The 18680-nt window shown below is 41.4% G+C and overlaps 1 protein-coding gene across 2 annotated transcripts in view; it reads left to right on the forward strand.

Annotated features, from left to right (window-relative positions):
- LOC114656352 (rho guanine nucleotide exchange factor 10-like protein) overlaps nucleotides 1-18680 on the forward strand; it is a 273754-nt gene that overhangs the window by 212795 nt on the left and 42279 nt on the right. For both annotated transcript variants that reach the window (XM_051930746.1, XM_028807943.2), the window contains 2 exons: nucleotides 11810-11896; nucleotides 14609-14829. In XM_051930746.1, coding sequence (XP_051786706.1) covers nucleotides 11810-11896; nucleotides 14609-14829 — 308 coding nt within the window. The remainder of the gene's footprint in view (nucleotides 1-11809; nucleotides 11897-14608; nucleotides 14830-18680) is intronic.

Consider the following 18680-nt stretch of genomic DNA (forward strand, 5'->3'; position numbering starts at 1 on the left):
TTTCTATAAAAAGCAAAACACGGTGATAAATAAACATCTATCTGTCTCTTTTATGTAGTGCCTTTCATATCTATCTACAATATATGTATGTCCACTTTACAGAGATCAGTATTCTCTTTGACATTAAGGAGTCTTTTTCTGTTGTTCAATGTCAAGCATGGGAAAAGCTCTGTATAATTAAAATGTATTATTAGAAACGTCAATGAAGGTGACCTTTAAGGAGTCACATGGCTGACGTCACCTGACACAGTTACAAATCCATCCATTTTCTGAACCAACCTACTACATTACAGGGTTATTGGGTAAAAGATGCTGCTGCATGGCAGGGCATACACACCCACAAACCCACACTTTCTAATACTTGATGAATTTAGGGTTGGGACCCTTATGGCCGTACTTTCAAAACTTCAATGTGGTACGTGCACTAGGTGAGGAATACTTCTCAAGGATCTCTTTAGTTGCTTTTTCTAGCTTGTTATATGGCAGGACGTGCCAGAATGTCAATATTTCCAAGTGACGTGTTATACGTTGCTGGAATGGTTGCCACCGTCTGGAAGCCGTGGTGGAGTTTGGGTTCAAATGATGGTCAGTTCACTGCCTATGTAAAGTTTAAACGTTCTGTCTGTCCATGTGGATGTTTTTGGGTGCTTCACCTTCCTCTCACATTCCACTGATGAACTTGTTAGGTTGATTTGGTGGCTCTACCGTTCTTTGGCCATGTTTGAGTTTACCAGTGTTTTTTCCAGTGTCTTATGCCCACTGCTCGTGGCCTTGACCCTGTCCTCCATGAGACCCTGCAATATAGCATTTCTCAACTTATAGGCCACGGCCCACCCCAGACAAAACATCAACTCCCATTGCTCCGACGATCACGATTGATTCACAGCGGCAGCATCACTGGTGGATCTTGGTCGATCCTGGATGACCTTCCCAACCACTGCTCTGAGGGGGAGAAGCTTTGACAATCACGCTTGATTTATCTAACACTCTGGTGATCGCATGGAGGTGTTTTGATGATTGTGCTCGATTTTATGAGGGGGACCACCCCACTCAGATGATCAAGCTAAATTCAAGGAGGAAACTAGAGAGTAGTGCTAAATTCATGGAATGGGACCAGTGGGTCGTAAACACTTTGGCTTGTGGAAAGCTGGGATGTGACATCACAAAGTTTCGAAAACATTGCTCTAATAAAATAAGTGGGTTCAGAAAATGAATGGATTATTAGTTGAAATGTGCTCACTTTTGAAGTCCTTGTCAGAGTTTGTCTGTCCATGCCAACTTCCAGGGCAAGTTATGACAATAAAAAGAAATTTCAGGTGTGATGCAGTGGTCTGAATTGAGAGATACACATAAGTGATACACTCAAATCTAAACACCTCGCTGAATTTAATGGGTGCGTGGTGCATATTTAGTTCATTTCTAGGCTATTCCAAAATCATTGATCCTCCAAGTGAAATACAGTAATTCTCGGGCTGCCTCTTGCTATTCTGCCCACGCCTCATTTTTTTCTTCCCCTCCACTGTATTTCTTGAACGTCTTTTATCAAGCTTAGATTTTAGAAACCCGCTGATCCACATGCAGGCAGCTTACATCTGAGTAATGCCTAGAAAAGCTAATGGTGATGGTTATTTCAAAATCAAATTGCCTGCATTTAGGGTGGATGTAAAATCCGCACATGATGCAGAGAAAAAAATAGCAGCTGTTCTTTATAGGAATGCGGCGTCAGTATTCATTAGCAGTGGTCGACTCCTCGTGTTGGATTGCGTTACGTCTTTCCAATTGATGCTAAGATTATGTTGTTTGCATAAATCTTGATTGCATTCGGCAGGATTCTATAAAATACAGCCCGCTCTCCATTTCCTTCACTTAACTCAATGGTGTGTGTGTGTGTGTGTGTGTGTATGATAACATTTACCTGACACTGCAGGGTTGATTCCTGCTTGTTTCCTAATACTTCTGGGATCGTCTCCAGCTCCCTGTCACTGTGTAGTGGCAGTGGATTCAGGACATACAGTATGTGGATAGATGGATATGTGTAATAGCGGCATGGTAGCGCTGTGGTCTTACAGCTTGGGAGGCTTGGTTTTGAATCTCTGCTCAGTCACGATCTATGCGTGTGTTCTTTCTATTTTTGTGTGGATTTACTTAGGATTTTCCTTTATTATGTCAACTATTAAAGACCCATCAGGCTTTGTTTACTTTTCAAAGCAATTGAACAAATGTTTGTGTATTTTTAATCCTACTTGATAAAGAGTTCAATTAAATAGTAAATACAGATTATCCTCCACCATCTCAAAGACTTGCCATTTGGTAAATGGGCTACTGTAAATTGGCCCAGTGTCATTTTGGGTGTCTGTGATACCACCGTGTGTCTAGTGCAGCTGGGATAGCCACTGACTTCCCACAGTCCTAAACTGCTTATAAAATGGATAAATAGAGAGAAAGCACAACTTTAATATTGAAGTGATAGATTAAGGTATATAACATACGGTTTATAGAGAGGAGTGTGTCTCTCTGTACAGTCATGCCGACTTATTACTCAATTTGGGAATGGCAATCTGGCCATATGTCTGTGTACAGGACATTACGAATTCAGGCTGTCTCTCTCTCTGCATCTCCTGGTGGCACCCATGGTACCCAGCAGGGCAGAACTCCATATCCCATGGTGCCCTGCGGGAATCTGGGGTACCAATATGCTGTAGGGAAGTCGCCATCTAGTAGCTGCCTTCCCCCATCCTTCCAGTCCCTGGTATGAGCTGCCGGCTGTCTATTACTATATATATAATATATATATATATATATATATAATTTATATTATATAAAATAATCTATCCTCTTTAATAAAACCCCTGTGTGCGTGTGTCTTCTTGTGAAGTGCGCATGCGCGGGGCACTCTTTAATAAAGGACATCATTGCTGGGGAGAGTGCTGATTGGGTAGTCACGGCCAAGGCGGAAGTACAGGGAAGGGCAGATTGAGTGGCAGAGTCACCAGCCTCTAGCAGATGCTTCAAAGGCCATCTGACGCATCACACAAGACAGAGAGGGCGGGACCTATAAAATATCGCGCGGCCGATCCAATCGGATTTTGGTAAATGAGGTAAGCAACATCTCCTGGAAGAATGGTCAGGTCAGCAAGTAAACATCAACAAAAGAAAGGCTGATAGACAAAGAAAAATATGAGCAAATAGATCAATTTAAGAAAAAGAAAATGAGTGTCAGAAAAAGGCTAAAAGAGAAAGACTCAGAAGAGTAAGTAGATCTATAGAAGAACAGGAAAATGAGCGTAAAAAAATTCTCAAAGAGAAAGACAAAGACGAGCAAATAGATCTATTGACATTTAATATAGACTGTACCTACTAATGTTTATGCACTACTGTTTTAGCGCCGGTTATTGTAACGGGCTTAATGTCTAGTGTATATATATATATAAAATGTGTGTGTTTGTGTGTGTGTATGTTGCCACAATGTGTCAAAAGCAGGTATTCTATATAATGTCTAGTGTGAAAGCAAGTTTTGTATAGAATGCCTAGGAGATGGCATTCTACACAATGTCTATTCTCACACATTTCCAGTAACATATATATGTGTTTGTGTGTGTGTGTGTGTGTGTATATATATATATATATATATATATATATATAATATATATATATATATATATATAATATATATATATATATATAATATATACACACACATACATATACATACATACAGTGCATCCGGAAAGTATTCACAGCGCATCACTTTTTCCACATTTTGTTATGTTACAGCCTTATTCCAAAATGGATTAAATTCATTTTTTTCCTCAGAATTCTACACACAACACCCCATAATGACAACATGAAAAAAGTTTACTTGAGATTTTTACAAATTTATTAAAAATAAAAACATTGAGAAAGCACATGTACATAAGTATTCACAGCCTTTGCCATGAAGCTCAAAATTGAGCTCAGGTGCATCCTGTTTCCCCTGATCATCCTTGAGATGATTCTGCAGCTTCATTCAGTTGGTTGGACATGATTTGGAAAGGCACACACCTGTCTATATAAGGTCCCACAGTTGACAGTTCATGTCAGAGCACAAACCAAGCATGAAGTCAAAGGAATTGTCTGTTGATCACCGAGACAGGATTGTCTCGAGGCACAAATCTGGGGAAGGCTACAAAAAAATTTCTGCTGCTTTGAAGGTCCCAATGAGCACAGTGGCCTCCATCATCCGTAAGTGGAAGAAGTTTGAAACCACCAGGACTCTTCCTAGAGCTGGCTGGCCATCTAAACTGAGCGATCAGGGGAGAAGGGCCTTAGTCAGGGAGGTGACCAAGAACCCGATGGTCACTCTGTCAGAGCTCCAGAGGTCCTCTGTTGAGAGAGGAGAACCTTCCAGAAGGACAACCATCTCTGCAGCAATCCACCAATCAGGCCTGTATGGTAGAGTGGCCAGATGGAAGCCACTCCTTTGTAAAAGGCACATGGCAGCCCGTCTGGAGTTTGCCAAAAGGCACCTGAAGGACTCTCAGACTCATCAGAATTCTCTGGTCTGATGAGACAAAGATTGAACTCTTTGGTGTGAATGCCAGGCGTCACGTTTGGAGGAAACCAGGCACCGCTCATCATCAGGATAATACCATCCCTACAGTGAAGCATGGTGGTGGTAGCATCATGCTGTGGGGATGTTTTTCAGCGGCAGGGACTGGGAGACTAGTCAGGATAAAGGGAAAGATGACTACAGCAATGTACAGAGACATCCTGGATGAGAACCTGCTCCAGAGCGCTCTTGACCTCAGACTGGGGCGACGGTTCATCTTTCAGCAGGACAACGACCCTAAGCACATAGCCAAGATATCAAAGGAGTGGCTTCAGGACAACTCTGTGAATGTCCTGGAGTGGCCCAGCCAGAATCTGATTGAACATCTCTGGAGAGATCTTAAAATGGCTGTGCACCGACGCTTCCCATCCAACCTGATGGAGCTTGAGAGGTGCTGCAAAGAGGAATGGGCGAAACTGGCCAAGGATAGGTGTGCCAAGCTTGTGGCATCATATTCAACAAGACTTGAGGCTGGAATTGCTGCCAAAGGTACATCGACAAAGTATTGAGTAAAGGCTGTGAATACTTATGTACATGGGATTTCTCAGTTTTTTTATTTTAAATAAATTTGCAAAAATCTCAAGTAAACTTTTTTCACATTGTCATATGTATATGTGTGTGTATATGTATATCAATACGAATGCATTCACAGGTCTACCTTTTGCTCAATTTTTGTAAAGTAACGCATTACTAAATAAAAAGTGGGGAAAAAAATGTTAAAAATGCAAATCTATAGGAATTCCTGTGAACCGTATTCTGTTTATTTCTATGAAATTAACAACTGTGTTCATTTAATGGTATGAATTGGCCTCCAGTCAAAATTGTGAGAAAGAACGCAACAACAATTGTGAGAGCTACAGGTTGATAAATATGAAAGATGACAGAGAACCAGGAACTGTTAACTCTCTGTGGCATTTCTGTTACATGTGATTAGATTTATATAGTGGAAACTCCCAGTATATCAAGATGGTGCTTCTTCGACTACCACGTTAATCAGGAGCAAAGTGCAGTGGTGCTTGCATTGTATGGTTGTTGGCATCACCCCGAGCTTTTCCGTTTTCTTGGCTCTGCCCGCCAAGCAAATGAGTGAAAAGCCAAAGGATAATTCGATATGCTTAAGCAAGTAGATGTAAAATTGGCTACAAGTACATAATTTAGATAGAAAGACAGACAGATAGTAATTTATTCGTCCCCAGGGGATAGTTTGAAAATTTTTGCTGGAAAATTACTTTTTCATTTTAAATGATACTGGTTAAATCTTGGGATGGTCTAACCGTGTAGTCACATGAGCTCTTGCCTTATAACTGTCATTTCTCGGCTATGACAACGTATCCCTGGGGCAGTCATTTGCATGTAGTGGATTAGGTAATGGTTGGATTGATGTCTGTTAACATGTGACTTCCGTATTTGGATGAAGTACAATTTAAAAAAAAAAACACTGAGCAAGAGCCTACTTGGTTGCTTTTTATTTTAGTTACTATGTGTTCCTCACACCTGAGTCATATCTTCTTTTCCCCGTGTCATACTTAAAGCCATCTTGGGATTCACTGAGGCCCTGTTTATGAAATGCTTTGTCTGTGACTTCACAAAAGACAGCTTTTTTCCAGACCCCTTCTCTCTTTGTTTTGCATGTGAACAGCACATCTTAGTGTTTTTGCCAGGCTCAGGCATTGCTTTCAAGTTCACCGAGTTACTTCCCTGCTTTGCAATTTTCGTGTATGTCAGCGTAAAGGATCTTTTTGAAGACTTGACATCTGCTCTTTAAGATGCTAGAGCTGCTGCTTTTCGTGGATTATTCTCTCCGTCTTATCACACCAGAAAATGACGTGACTGTCATATGCGACAATCTGCAGCCTTTTGTCTGTTCTTGTGCATTACAGAATCAATCCATAGCCAGAATTAACAAAGAGGGGGGAGAAAAAGAAGGTGGGGGGGGGGGGGGGGGGGGTGGTGGAGAAAGTTGCATAAAAAATTTAAGTGATCCTAAGCAAATTTTTTTTTAAACACACCCCCCGTTCTTTCTGTCATAATGTTGTGGTGGTCATGCCACTCTGCATGAATATGAACTGAGTTAATGCTTCACTTTGCATTTCACACATTTTCTTGGCAACACATTGCTTATCAGAGATTAAGCAGTGCATGCTGGGATTGTTGTCGTCATTTTCTTTCCACTTTTTTTCGTAACGTTTGAGGACACGACGCATTGAGCTGAATTTACAAGGCAACCCTGTCCCCAGCAACTTCCTTCATTCCCTTCTGGGGAATTCCCAACTCCCAATACTGTCGAGATGTGTAATCCCTATAGCGTGCATGTCTTGACTCTGCCCTTCAGTCTTCTCTCAGGAGAGTTTCCTAATCTCACCTCAACTGGCTCCTCTCTGTCTGGAGAAGCAGCTCTACCACTGTGAGGTCCTCCAGCATTGCCAAGCTCCTTGTCCTATCACCACAGAGAGACCTTCAGCCCTGTTCAGCAACCTCATTTTAGCTCCTTGTCAAGGTGATCTGATTTCTTTATTTACTACCCAGAAGTTGTGATCAAAAAACTGTATGGAGAAGCCATGTGGGCTCAGCCCCCCTCAAGATGAAATGTGAGAATTGGATGCAAAGCCAATCACATGATGAGCAAGAGAGGGACAGATTTAGGCAGGCTGGGATATGAGACATATGGTAGAATTTAACATATCAATTACAGACTGAAACTTCTCCTCTACTAGGAGAAGTTTAATAAAACCTCTTTGAGTCAGAGACCAGGCAGGAGTAAGCTTGTCCATTGTAGATTCTATTTACCCCACAGCAAGTACCAAAGAAGAAGCATGCTTCACAGCAGACTTTTACGAAATGATCAGAATGGTCCATTTTAGAAACACCTGAATTTACATAACAGTGCTGATCAATGCATATTCGTCACCTGACGTTTACTTAGTAAATAAAAGTCTGTTTTATCATACTCTTGGCTAAACCTAAAGGTAAAAGAAGAACATCACCCTGGAAATTTCTGTGTATGTGACAATTGTCCAGTCTTGTTGGTTACAGGACATCTGCTTATCTCTTAGGGTGTACTCACACTAGGCCCGTTTATTCCGTACCATGCCCAACTGCGATTGTCCCCCACTCCCTACTTCCTGGCTGGCCTGCACTCACACTGCACTTAGTGTTCTGGGCCCGGGCGCGCTTTCGTCATCACCATGCGACTTCGTGTAAAACCAAAACAAGATCCGAACACAGAGTGACAGCACACACGTCAAAATGATTTTCCTTATTTTGTGGTTGTTTTGGAGTCGTGTAGTACAGGATAACGCTTTACCCCAATACAGAATTACTGAATGAGCAGCGCATCATTTTGCTGTTAATCATGCAGCATGTATGAGATTATTTTTAAGGAGACAAATGACGTTAAGGGAGGAATTTGCATCCTTTCTTGCCAAGTACAATTCGCGTTCATGTGTAAGGTGAGAATAAAAACCTGTTTCTAACTCAAATGGTATTGAATGAAATGAGAATTGCATTGTCTGACTTGTCGCGTCATTGATGTCATGTCTGTTTTCCGTGTCTCGGGCACGTTTATCGATCACACTGTTCACGAATCCTACTGAAACGTGCCTGGGCACAGCTCTTCCAAGTTACAGGGCACACTAGTCAAACAAACTAGACTTTGGGGGATTACATGCAGGAAAATGTGCTTTGGCCTGGAACGAATTGCCAATGTTCGGTACACCTTAAGTCATCTTTTAGTACATTTGGTGTATTACATGAACCTTCTCCTGGTACAGTCTTGTCGTTGTTGTTCATTTGACCATTATATGCTTTCCTGATAGGCTTGAACCGTTTTCTGACATTTATTAACCCTTTATGCTATTTCTTAAGATCAGGGGTGTCGAACTCCGGGCCTGGAGGGCCACAGTGGCTGCAGGTTGTCATTCTAACCCTTTTCCTAATCAGTGACCAGTTTTCACTGCTAATTAACTCCTTTTCCCTTCATCTTAATAGCCCTGTTTTAAGGATTTAGTCCTCTGAATTGATTCTTTATTTTATTAAATGACAGCCAAACAGAAATGAGACATGAAATGAGCTGACAGATGACCAGTTAAATCGGGGCTTCAAACTCCAACCAGTTTCACTGCAACCAGTTTCTTCATTAGAAGTCCACTCTTGTTGTTAATTAAGCCCGTTATTTAATCCCTTGGTTTGTTGCTTCTCTCATTCTGCTACAGCAGACATTTTCAAAACTGTTATGTTTTTTCTAAGAACATCGATAAAATGTTTTGGTGACCTGATCAGATCAACCTTACTGAGACCTTCACCTTTGTTTATTTTCAGATGTCACATGTGGCAGCTTGTTTTGTGTCACATTATTGTTTGGCTGCTAATTAAGGAAAAAAAAAGACAACTAAGTGGGGCCCGAGTCAAGTTAATTAACACTAAAGCAAAAGAAGTTAATTAGCAGTCAAAACTGATCACTATTTAAGAAGATGGTTAGAATGAAAACCTGCAGCCACTGCGGCCCTCCAGGACTGGATTTCCACACCCCTGCTTAAGATGAATGCTATGTTACCCTAAAATTATTCTCTCACAAATTAATATGCATCTTTTACAGTAGTATACAATGGAGGGAAACTCTTGGAAATGTCAATATAAAGCGCCCGCATCGAAGAATCTGAATTGTCCACTGCTTCGTGTGGCTTAGTGCTCGTATTCAGCCTTCCAAAGGTCTTTTTGCAAACTGTAACAAAGTAGTAGGGTTTGAGCCTGCGCCAGCCCTCCATTCAGTCCAACATGTTAACAGTTTGTTTGGTCACACCTGTCTGTTTATTTGCTGTGCTCATTCACAGTGCCTATATAAAGTATTTCACATTTTCTTCTTATACAACATTGAATCACAGAGTATTTCATTTAGCTTTATTGATCGCGATCATCAGAAAAAGACAGTTTAACGTCAACATAAAATTAATTGCCTAAGTATTTAGTAGATGCACCTTTGGTAGCCATGACAGCCTTGTGTCTGTGTGCACATGAGCCTCTCTTTCTCTATTAGCTTTGCACATCTGGACATGACCATTTTTCTCCCATTTTTGCTCATGCTCTGTCAGTTGCAATGTGCCTCATGTTCAACCACATGTTCTCAATTGAATTCTGACTCGGCCATTCCAGGACATTGACTTAGCTGTTTTTTTTTTTAAACCATTACTGTGTACTTTTGGCTTTATCCTTATACTTGTTCTCTTGCTGGAAAAGACATAATCTCCCAAGGTGCAGGTTTCTTGCAGACTTCATCAGGTTTTCCTCCAGAATTTCCCCGTATTTTCCTGCATTCATTTTACCCTCGCAAGCCTTCTTGAACCTTCTGCAGAGTCACAACCCCACAGCCTGATGTTGCCACTGCCATGCTTCAAGTTGGGGATGGTGCGTTTTTTAATAATACGCAGTGTGTAACATGACGATGGCCAAAAAGCTGAATTTCGGTTTCATCTGACCACAGAACCTTCATCCAGCTGACTTCAGAGTCTCTCATGCACCATCAGCCAAAATGTCTCTTTGTCAGTCGCCCTTAAATGTGTGAGTGGTGAAGCACCCGGGCTACAATTGTTGGCACAGTTTCTCTAATATGAGCCACTATAGCTTGTAACTCCTTCAGTGTTCTCAGAAGCCTTTTGGTGGGCTCCCTTGGTCATTGTCTTCTTGCATAATCACTCAGGTTCTTGTGGATGGCCTACTCTAGCAAGAATTACAATTGTGCCATACTCTTTCCATTTCTTCATCAGTGACCTAACTGGACTCCAAGGGATATTCAGTGACTTGGAGATTTTTTCTCATCACCATCCCTGACTTGTGTTTTTCAATCACCTTTTCTCTGAGTTATTTGGAGTGTTCTTTTGCTTTCATTGTGTAGATTAGGCCACCATATTGAATCCCCACATGTTGACCGTTCTACATTCACATGCATCTACACTTCAATCAATTAAAACTCCACACAGGTGACCTCTATTGCTGGGGTCGTCAACTCCAGTCCTGGAGGACCACCGTGGCTGCAGGTGTTCATTTTAGCCCTTTTTTTAATGATTGCCCTGTTTGTGCTGTTAACTAACTTCTTTTGAATTCATTTTAATTGACTTGTTTTTCAAGATTTGTTCCCCTGAATTTCTTCATCGTTCCACTGAATTGCTTCATTTCTTTCCTCAAAGGGCACCCAAACAGAAATGAAATATGAAGCGAGTGAGCTAACAGAAGACCAACTAAGTCAGGGCCTCAAACCCCAACCAATTTCACTCCGTCCAGCTGCTTAATGAGGTGCCGATTCTTGTCGTTAATTAAACCCGTTCTTTAATTCCATGGCTTGTTGCTGCTCTCATGATGCATTAGCAGACATTTACGAAACTATTGATTTTCTCTTTTCTATGAGCACACTGTTAAAATGTTGTGTGGAGCTGAGCAGCTCGACATTCCTGAGACGTTCACCTTTCTTTATTTTCAGTTATTGTATGATGGACACCAGTTGTTTTGGCACATTTTGTATCTCATTATTGTTTGGCTGCTAATTAAGGAAAAAGAAACAATTAAGGGGTCTGAGTCTTCGAGAGCAAGTCAATTAAAATTAGTTCAAAAGAAGTTAATTAGCAGCAAACACAGGTCACTGATTAAGAAAAGGATTAGAATGAAAACCTGCAGCCACGGTGGTCCTCCAGGGCCAGAGCTGGCGACCCCTGCTCTATTGGACATATTCTGTGATTTCCTGAGCCAGTGGGCTGCCCTAGTGACACTTTATGGGTGTCCTATTAAAAGGGGTAAATACTTAATGTACTCAATTGTTCTTGTGTTTTATGTTTATACTACAACTTTGCAGAGATCTGTTTTCACTTTGCAATAAAGAAACTTTTTTATTAATCAGTGTCAACAGCCAGATTTTATCCTCTGTGATTTAATATTGTATAACATTAAAATGGGAAAACCTCCAAGAAGGGGTACTTTTTATAATCCCTGTATGTCCTCCATGTATTGCCTTATTATTGATGAAACTTGCTGCTAGATGGTTTCCCTTTTCATTACAGTGTGTTGCTTTACAGTCAGAACCCAGGGGGGGGGGGGGGGGTCAAGGCATTAGGAAAGCATGCGAAAATTATCGATGGCCATCTTTGGTAGAAATCTAATAACAAACTAGGAGGGATATGATCTAGTGTAACAAACATACTCCTTTGTAAGTCATTTTTACTCTGTTCTCTTTTCCAGCTGGAAGTGGCTCTACATAACCCAGTCCAGTGTGCTCTGCTCGGATTCTCAGGTGCCAGCACTTCACTCCCTCAAGGCTACCTTTGGGTGAGTTGACGGCCCAGGCAAGACAAAGCCAGAAACAGCAAATATCTGATAAAAGTGACATTTAGGTATAACAAGCACAAAAGCTGAGCTAAGGTGAAAGCTACATCTGTTACTACAAATGAGACTGTTCTATGTGTAAGAATTCCACACCGCTAGTTTTCTTTGTAAAGATGGAATGGAATATTTGGCCAGTCCAGTCTCTGTGCAGCCGAAACTGATCCTTGCTTAATAAGTGGGTCTCCTGTAAAAATACTATTTTAGCGTTTAGACCTGTTAGGTGAGAGAATACTTTCTTTCTCTTTAATTCATGATTCAGACCTTTAACATTCCAGCTCACAAAGTCAACTGTTTGGTCATGAAGGTATTGCTTCTGAACTTTTGTTGTCATTTTGTAGTCTTAAGATAAGACAGCTTTGACCTTAACTTCCAGTTTTCACAGGAGTTATTGCCATGAAGCCTAATGTTACGTTGGCACTTATAATTATAAGGATTATGAGGACAGATTAGAAATACTGTAGCTTACTCTCTTTCTCTCCTCACCATTTGAGGCTAGACCACTTCACAAAGTCCCAGTCCTCTCACATACCTAGAGACACAGCACGTTCAAAACAAAAACAAAAAAAAAAAATCACCAGAGGTGTATAAGGATTAAAATAGAGATATCTATTGACAATACAGTCCAAATACTGTAAGCATAAAATATAATCTTGAACCGTCTTGAGAGAGTAAACTCAGGGAATGATGTTAAACAGTAGCCCTGGATAGGCATAGTAAGCCCTAATACAATAAACAAAGGGTATGATGTTAAACAGCCTCCTTAAAAAATAAAAATACATACATACACACATATAATTGTAAGTAAAACATAAACAAAAAGTAGGTGAGAAATAAACAAGATATATAATCATGGTACCAATATCATTGCAAGTGGCCATGCCAGGGCAGAGTGCGACCCAGGATCGTATTTCAAAAAAGTGTCCGGATTATTTATTTATTTTGCTCTTTTTCTGTTTCCTCTGTAGAAGTAAAAATGTAGAGCTTGCCTTGAATGTCTACTTTCAGTTTGGCAGGATATAGGAGGCTGTATCTGATCTCGGCTTTCCGTAAACACGGTTTAATTTTGTAAAATGTGGCACATTTAGCAGCTGTCGAGGGTGAGAAATCAGGGAAAATACAAATGTGGCTATTTTCAAATACAATCTCATATTTCTGTCTGAGAAGTAACATTATATGTAGTTTACATCGTAATTTTTCAAAACACTCGATGAGAGTCCTAGATTTAGAGGTATTCGATGCGGTAAGCTGCTGCTATCTCTGTGTCTGATTTGAAGTCCTCTCCACTTATTTTAGAGAATAGTTCAGCTACGTATTTAACTGAAGTTTTTTCAATGGTCTGAACTCAATGGAGTATTTCTAGGGCTCCCAAAATGTTATCTGTTCTGTCTGTGAGGCATGGGTTGATTGTTGTTATCCCACAAAGGAATGGCACATCCTTCACTCATGCAGGTTAATAGGTTTATAGGTTCAATATTGTCACATCTGCAGAGTACAGTGAAATTCTTCACTACATGCAACACATTGCCACTCTACTGCTCCATAAAACTTCTCGAATCTTCTGGCTTCCTTATTCACTACTTAAAGAATTCAGATTCTTGCAGAGTCCTGGCCCCTGTGAGTGTTTAGTTCTAGCACTTAAGTAGCCCACCATCCTTTCTTTCTTATCAGCCATTTTATATGACATTTGTTCAACTTGCTTAATTATTTTTTTTTTGTCAGTCAGTTAAGATAATGTGAGGCTTATTAAGAATATGATGAGCCTCACGTTACCAGAGTTTCTGGCATATTGGATTGCATTCTGTCTGTTGGGGGGGTGAGGAGGGGAGTCATTGAAAAAGCCAGTGTCACACACTCTTAACTTGTAGTGCGGCTTTGAACTGGGGGAGTGCTGTGAGTCACGTTAAGATGATCAGCCAGTGGGACTTCCAAAGCCTGTGATTAGAAAAAATTTCATTGTCTTCTAATCAGCGCAAGTGAAACGTGCCTCCGGCCCCTTAACACATCTATCACTTCCCCCTGATTTCTCCATGTTTATTCATCATGCCAGCGCGACCGCAAACTTCCAGTATATACGCTTTTGAAGGACAGCCCTCCTGCACGAAAGACGAGAAAGAAAAAAAAATCAAGACATTTTTATGCAGATTTACCACTGCATGCGGCAATTAGAGATTTGCATAATGGCAAGTTCAAGATTAAAAGTAATATGCATATTTTTACATACTTATGTTCTCCTCCTTATTGTCACAAGCGAAAGGCTTTGAGGTGGCCTGAACGGTCTCACTGTGCGTGTTAGAACGATTTTCTCTCTTTCTCTCTCTCTCACTTTCCATCCCTTGCCTGATCGCCTTAAGGTAGTTCTACCCAATGCCTTCTGGGTATTAGAGCAAGTTGGATTTTGGGTGCATTTAAGTTTGAAGGATATCTGTTGAAATTGACAGTGGCTTTCTTTTTAAAGTTGAGGTACTTTGCAATTAGAATAAATAAAAGGGTTTATAGTTGTTATTGGAGGAAAATGGGATAATAAAGTTAAATATCCTACAGTTTCCTACAGTTTCTTCCTTACTAGTTAGAATTGTTAAATGCATGCATTATGTGTGAATATGTCCATAAACCACTCATATTTCTAAAGCCTTTTTTTTTATTTTTCCCATTCAGGTGGCCAGCAGAAGCGACGGCAGCCTGGGACAGGTGGACATCTTCTCTCTCAATAGACAAACACCCCGCAGTGTGAAATCCTTCCAGCTGGGGGCGGCAGTGCGTAGTCTTGAATACGTTCCAGAACCGGACCTCCCTGAGGATTCAGAGGATTGGAGAAGCGTAACTGATCGTGCTGCTGGGGTCGGAAACACCATATGTGTAGGGCTCCAGGATGGCAGGTGGGGGTTAGGATGCGTGTAATTGTTTGTGGTTTTCAGGCATTCTGCATGGGGTTGAGATTTATTGTGGTATGTGGAAATCTCCGTAGTTGCAAGGCCAAAGGGGTAGATGAAATCTGACAGGAAATACTAAAAGCACTTGATATTGTGACACTGTTTTGGTCCCTCTTTGGTATTGTTTAGACGGCAAGGGCTGGTGGTGGTCCTCATTTTTGAAACAATGGTCACGAGAGGTTGTATTCCAACTGGGAAAGACGGTGGCGAGACACTGGAATATACAGTAGACTCCATCCGATATCTGAATCTTGCATCCAGTAAGATCAATGTAGATGACAGCCTTCCTGTGCTCCAACTTTTTGTCTTTGCACAGTATTTGAAGAGTGTGGCCTCTAGAGGGCGTATCAGCACCCTCAAACACCAGTCACAATTGCTGCACAACAATCCAAGTTCAAGTAATGTGTTCTAATAGCAACAATGCCTTCTGTACAACACTCTGTTTTCTCTGTTCCACTCCCACCTCCACATCCGACTCCATCTCTGACTGCTGAGTCGGGTGGAGGGCTTGCTTTTACCTCCAGACCCAGGAATACTTCCGGTGCTCAATCTGTTACACCAGTGAAGTTCTTCCAGGTCTGGCAGGACCCCAACAGTCCTTCTTCTGTCGGTATTCCACAGCCCACCCTGGCAGCTCCCACAGAAACCCGACAGGACCACAACTCCCATGCTGCCCTGTGGGTGTCCATACTGGGGCCCTCCAGATAGGATGCTGCCACCTGGTGTACAAGGGAATGCTCTGCCTATAGCAAGTAGTCACCCACTGTCCTGGTGTACTCAGTACAGAAGCCCAATCCGTGTGTCCTTCTGGGATTTCTGGGAGGCCAACCCCGGTGTAGTTGTTGCTGCCGCATCTTCCTGTGCCCCTGTTCTGTTACGGCAAGGGAATATGACCATTTCCCAGGTTTCCACCTTTTCCTAATGGCCAGGTAAAGGAACAGGACCCATCCCTGTAGGGACACCCGTAGGTCCCTCACAAGAGTCAGAGGAGTTTGCTATGCCCGTCTTCAGATGCTTTGTGAACTTGGGGGGAAAAAACATTTATGACTATCCAATGATAACTTGCAAGAGTTGGGGTTCTGGGGCCACAGTGCCATTGGAGAAATGTACTGTATGTGCAGAGAAAGAGTTGTACCGATATGTGGAGTGGATTCAGAACACATTCAGATGCCTTCATGTTTTCTGCACATTTTATTATGTTGCAGCCTTATTCTAAAATTGTTTAAGTTTATTTTTCTCCCACATCAATCATTGATGTGGTGAGAGGGGACATGCAGAGCAGGTGATGGGTATAACAGAGCTAAATCCAGTGGACAGGAAGATATGGAAAAAGATGATTGGCTGTGGCAACCCCTAATGGGAGCAGCCGAAAGAAGAAGACGAGCAAACAACACTCCATATTTCAGAATGACAAAGTGAAAACAGGATTTCAGAAATGTTTGAAAATTTATGGAAAATATAACTGAAATATTCCATTGACACAAGAATACAAACCCTGTGACATTTGGTTCATGTGCGTCCCATTGATTTGTTCATCATTGAGATGTTCCTACGCCTCGTGCGGAGTCCACTGGTGGCCAGATAATTAGGGAAGGCACACGCTTGTCTATTTTAGGTCCCACAATTGACATCAACCCAGGAGGTCAAAGGAATTTCCTGCAGAGCTTATAGTAGAGACAGGATTGTGTGGAAGCACAGATCTGGGCAAGGCTACCAAAGAATTCCTGCAGCATTGAAGGTTTCCCAAGAGCACAGCTATCGCTTGAATTTCGAATTTTCAAATGGAAGTAGTTTAGAACAACCATGTCTCTTCCTATAGCTAGCCACCCAATATTGTACCAGCATGCATCACAGTGGGGATGGTGTGTTTTTGATAACCTGAAACATAACAAGGTGTTTAATATAGTGGCCAAAAAACTCTTTGGTCTCATCAGGTCTCATTTGCTGTTTTCAGAGTCTCCCATTGTAACAAATCTGGCCCGCCATGCTGAAACGGGTCGATCGTTGCCGCTAACCTGTTCTACCTTAAGGTAAATGATAAAAGGCTAGGCCAATATTGTACCCTGTAGTGCACCACCGTACACACCTTTTTAAAATGTTCAGTTCAAACCTGATGACTGAGCATTTCAAGTACAAGAGAAAAAATATAGCTAGTGGTCAAAATCCATAAACACAGAGATATATATCACAGAAAAGACAGGAGGAGAAAAGAACAATAACCCTTGTATGTGCCGATACAAAAAATCTACTTATATATATACATATATAATATACTGTATATATACTGTATATATATATATATATCTTAATACATAATTCGCCAGTCTCCTCACTCACGTCTGTCCGAAGCCGAATGCGCAGTCGCCTTCTGCGCAGCTGCCCGAAAAACCTTACGAGACCGGCATCGCGGCAATCCGCCGCGAAAATTAAAAGAGAAAGGCAACTACAGCCATGAAAATTCAAAGAGAAAGGCGACTTCGATTAAAGCTCTAGAGGCCCGAAAGGCGATTTCGACTACAGCTCGAGGCCTAATTATGCATTCATTCAATACACCTATATCAGGTTTGTGGTGCTTATACTTATTATATATTATACTATTCCACTCGTGCCCGTTTCATCTTACGTTGTCGAAACGGGCTCTTTGTCTAGTATAATATAAAATCCTAAGCCTAAAAGTGCAACGATTGTGTGTGATGTTTTTATGTCGCATTTTTTGTCACACTTTAAATTGGCCTTATTTTAAAACCTAAATATGTATCTTTGGTGTCATTCTTTTCAGAATTTATCGAACCTTAATGTGATGTTCTTAGATTTACAGATTCTTATTCCGTTTTTAAATTAACTAAAAAATATCAAGTAACTCACGTCGCGCAAGATGAGACCTAACCAAGAGTGCCAAGAGATTTAACCAGGTCCGGGTCCGGAAATGAAAAACAAAGAGTAGGACAGCTGCTGTACAGGCTTTTGCAGATCACGTGGCACGGCAGCAGCAAGCCAGTAGCTGATCAAGCAAAGAGGAGGTAATAAAGCTCTATTTGTTTCCCACTGTATCACTGTTTAAGAAGGGGTTTTGGATGAGCGACCGCGTCTCCTTGGATTGCGTTCAGCCCCCCTCTTCACAACGCGAGCGGAAGACTGGCCGCAACTGGGGCTTGCCCCCTTAATGTGTATGTATGTGTATATATATATATATATATATATATATATATAATATATATACAGTAAGAATATTACTCCCCCAGTTCTCCTTCCGAAGCTCAAATGTAAGTCCAAAGTTCCAGCCCCAGCTGGTGGCAGGTGAAACGAAGAGTATAATTGGATGCCAACCCCAAGCAGTGAAAAACTTAACTGTAAGAAACTATATACAGTCAGTCTATGCCATGATAATGAACAATAAGTTCTTTTGTGAAGCTCGCCCAAGTCTTTGGGAAATAGCGGAACGCCCAATTCACAAATCAAAAGAGAATCACCGACTTCCACCTAACAGCCAGGACCTCTTCTCATGGCCCAGGCAAGTGCTGATCTCCTGCGTTCGATTTTCCCGTCTTCTTCTTGGCTGTCCTCACTCCTTTTAAAATGGCGCTCTTTATGCAAATTGCTCCCAAAAAAAGGAAACCGGATGTCCCACCTCTGGGGTACCTCTGTCAATCTTGGTCTGTAAGTACTATCCACATAAAACCCGATCGACAAAAGAAAAACATATTACTTTTGTTTATGTGGCAGCTCTACACCGTGTTCCTTCTTGCAAATTCTAGCCAAGATATCGTGGTTTTTTTTTTTTCCTTTTTTTCTCTTTG

This window comes from Erpetoichthys calabaricus, chromosome 8 (genome assembly GCF_900747795.2).
Source record: "Erpetoichthys calabaricus chromosome 8, fErpCal1.3, whole genome shotgun sequence".
Taxonomy (NCBI): Eukaryota; Metazoa; Chordata; class Cladistia; order Polypteriformes; family Polypteridae; genus Erpetoichthys; species Erpetoichthys calabaricus.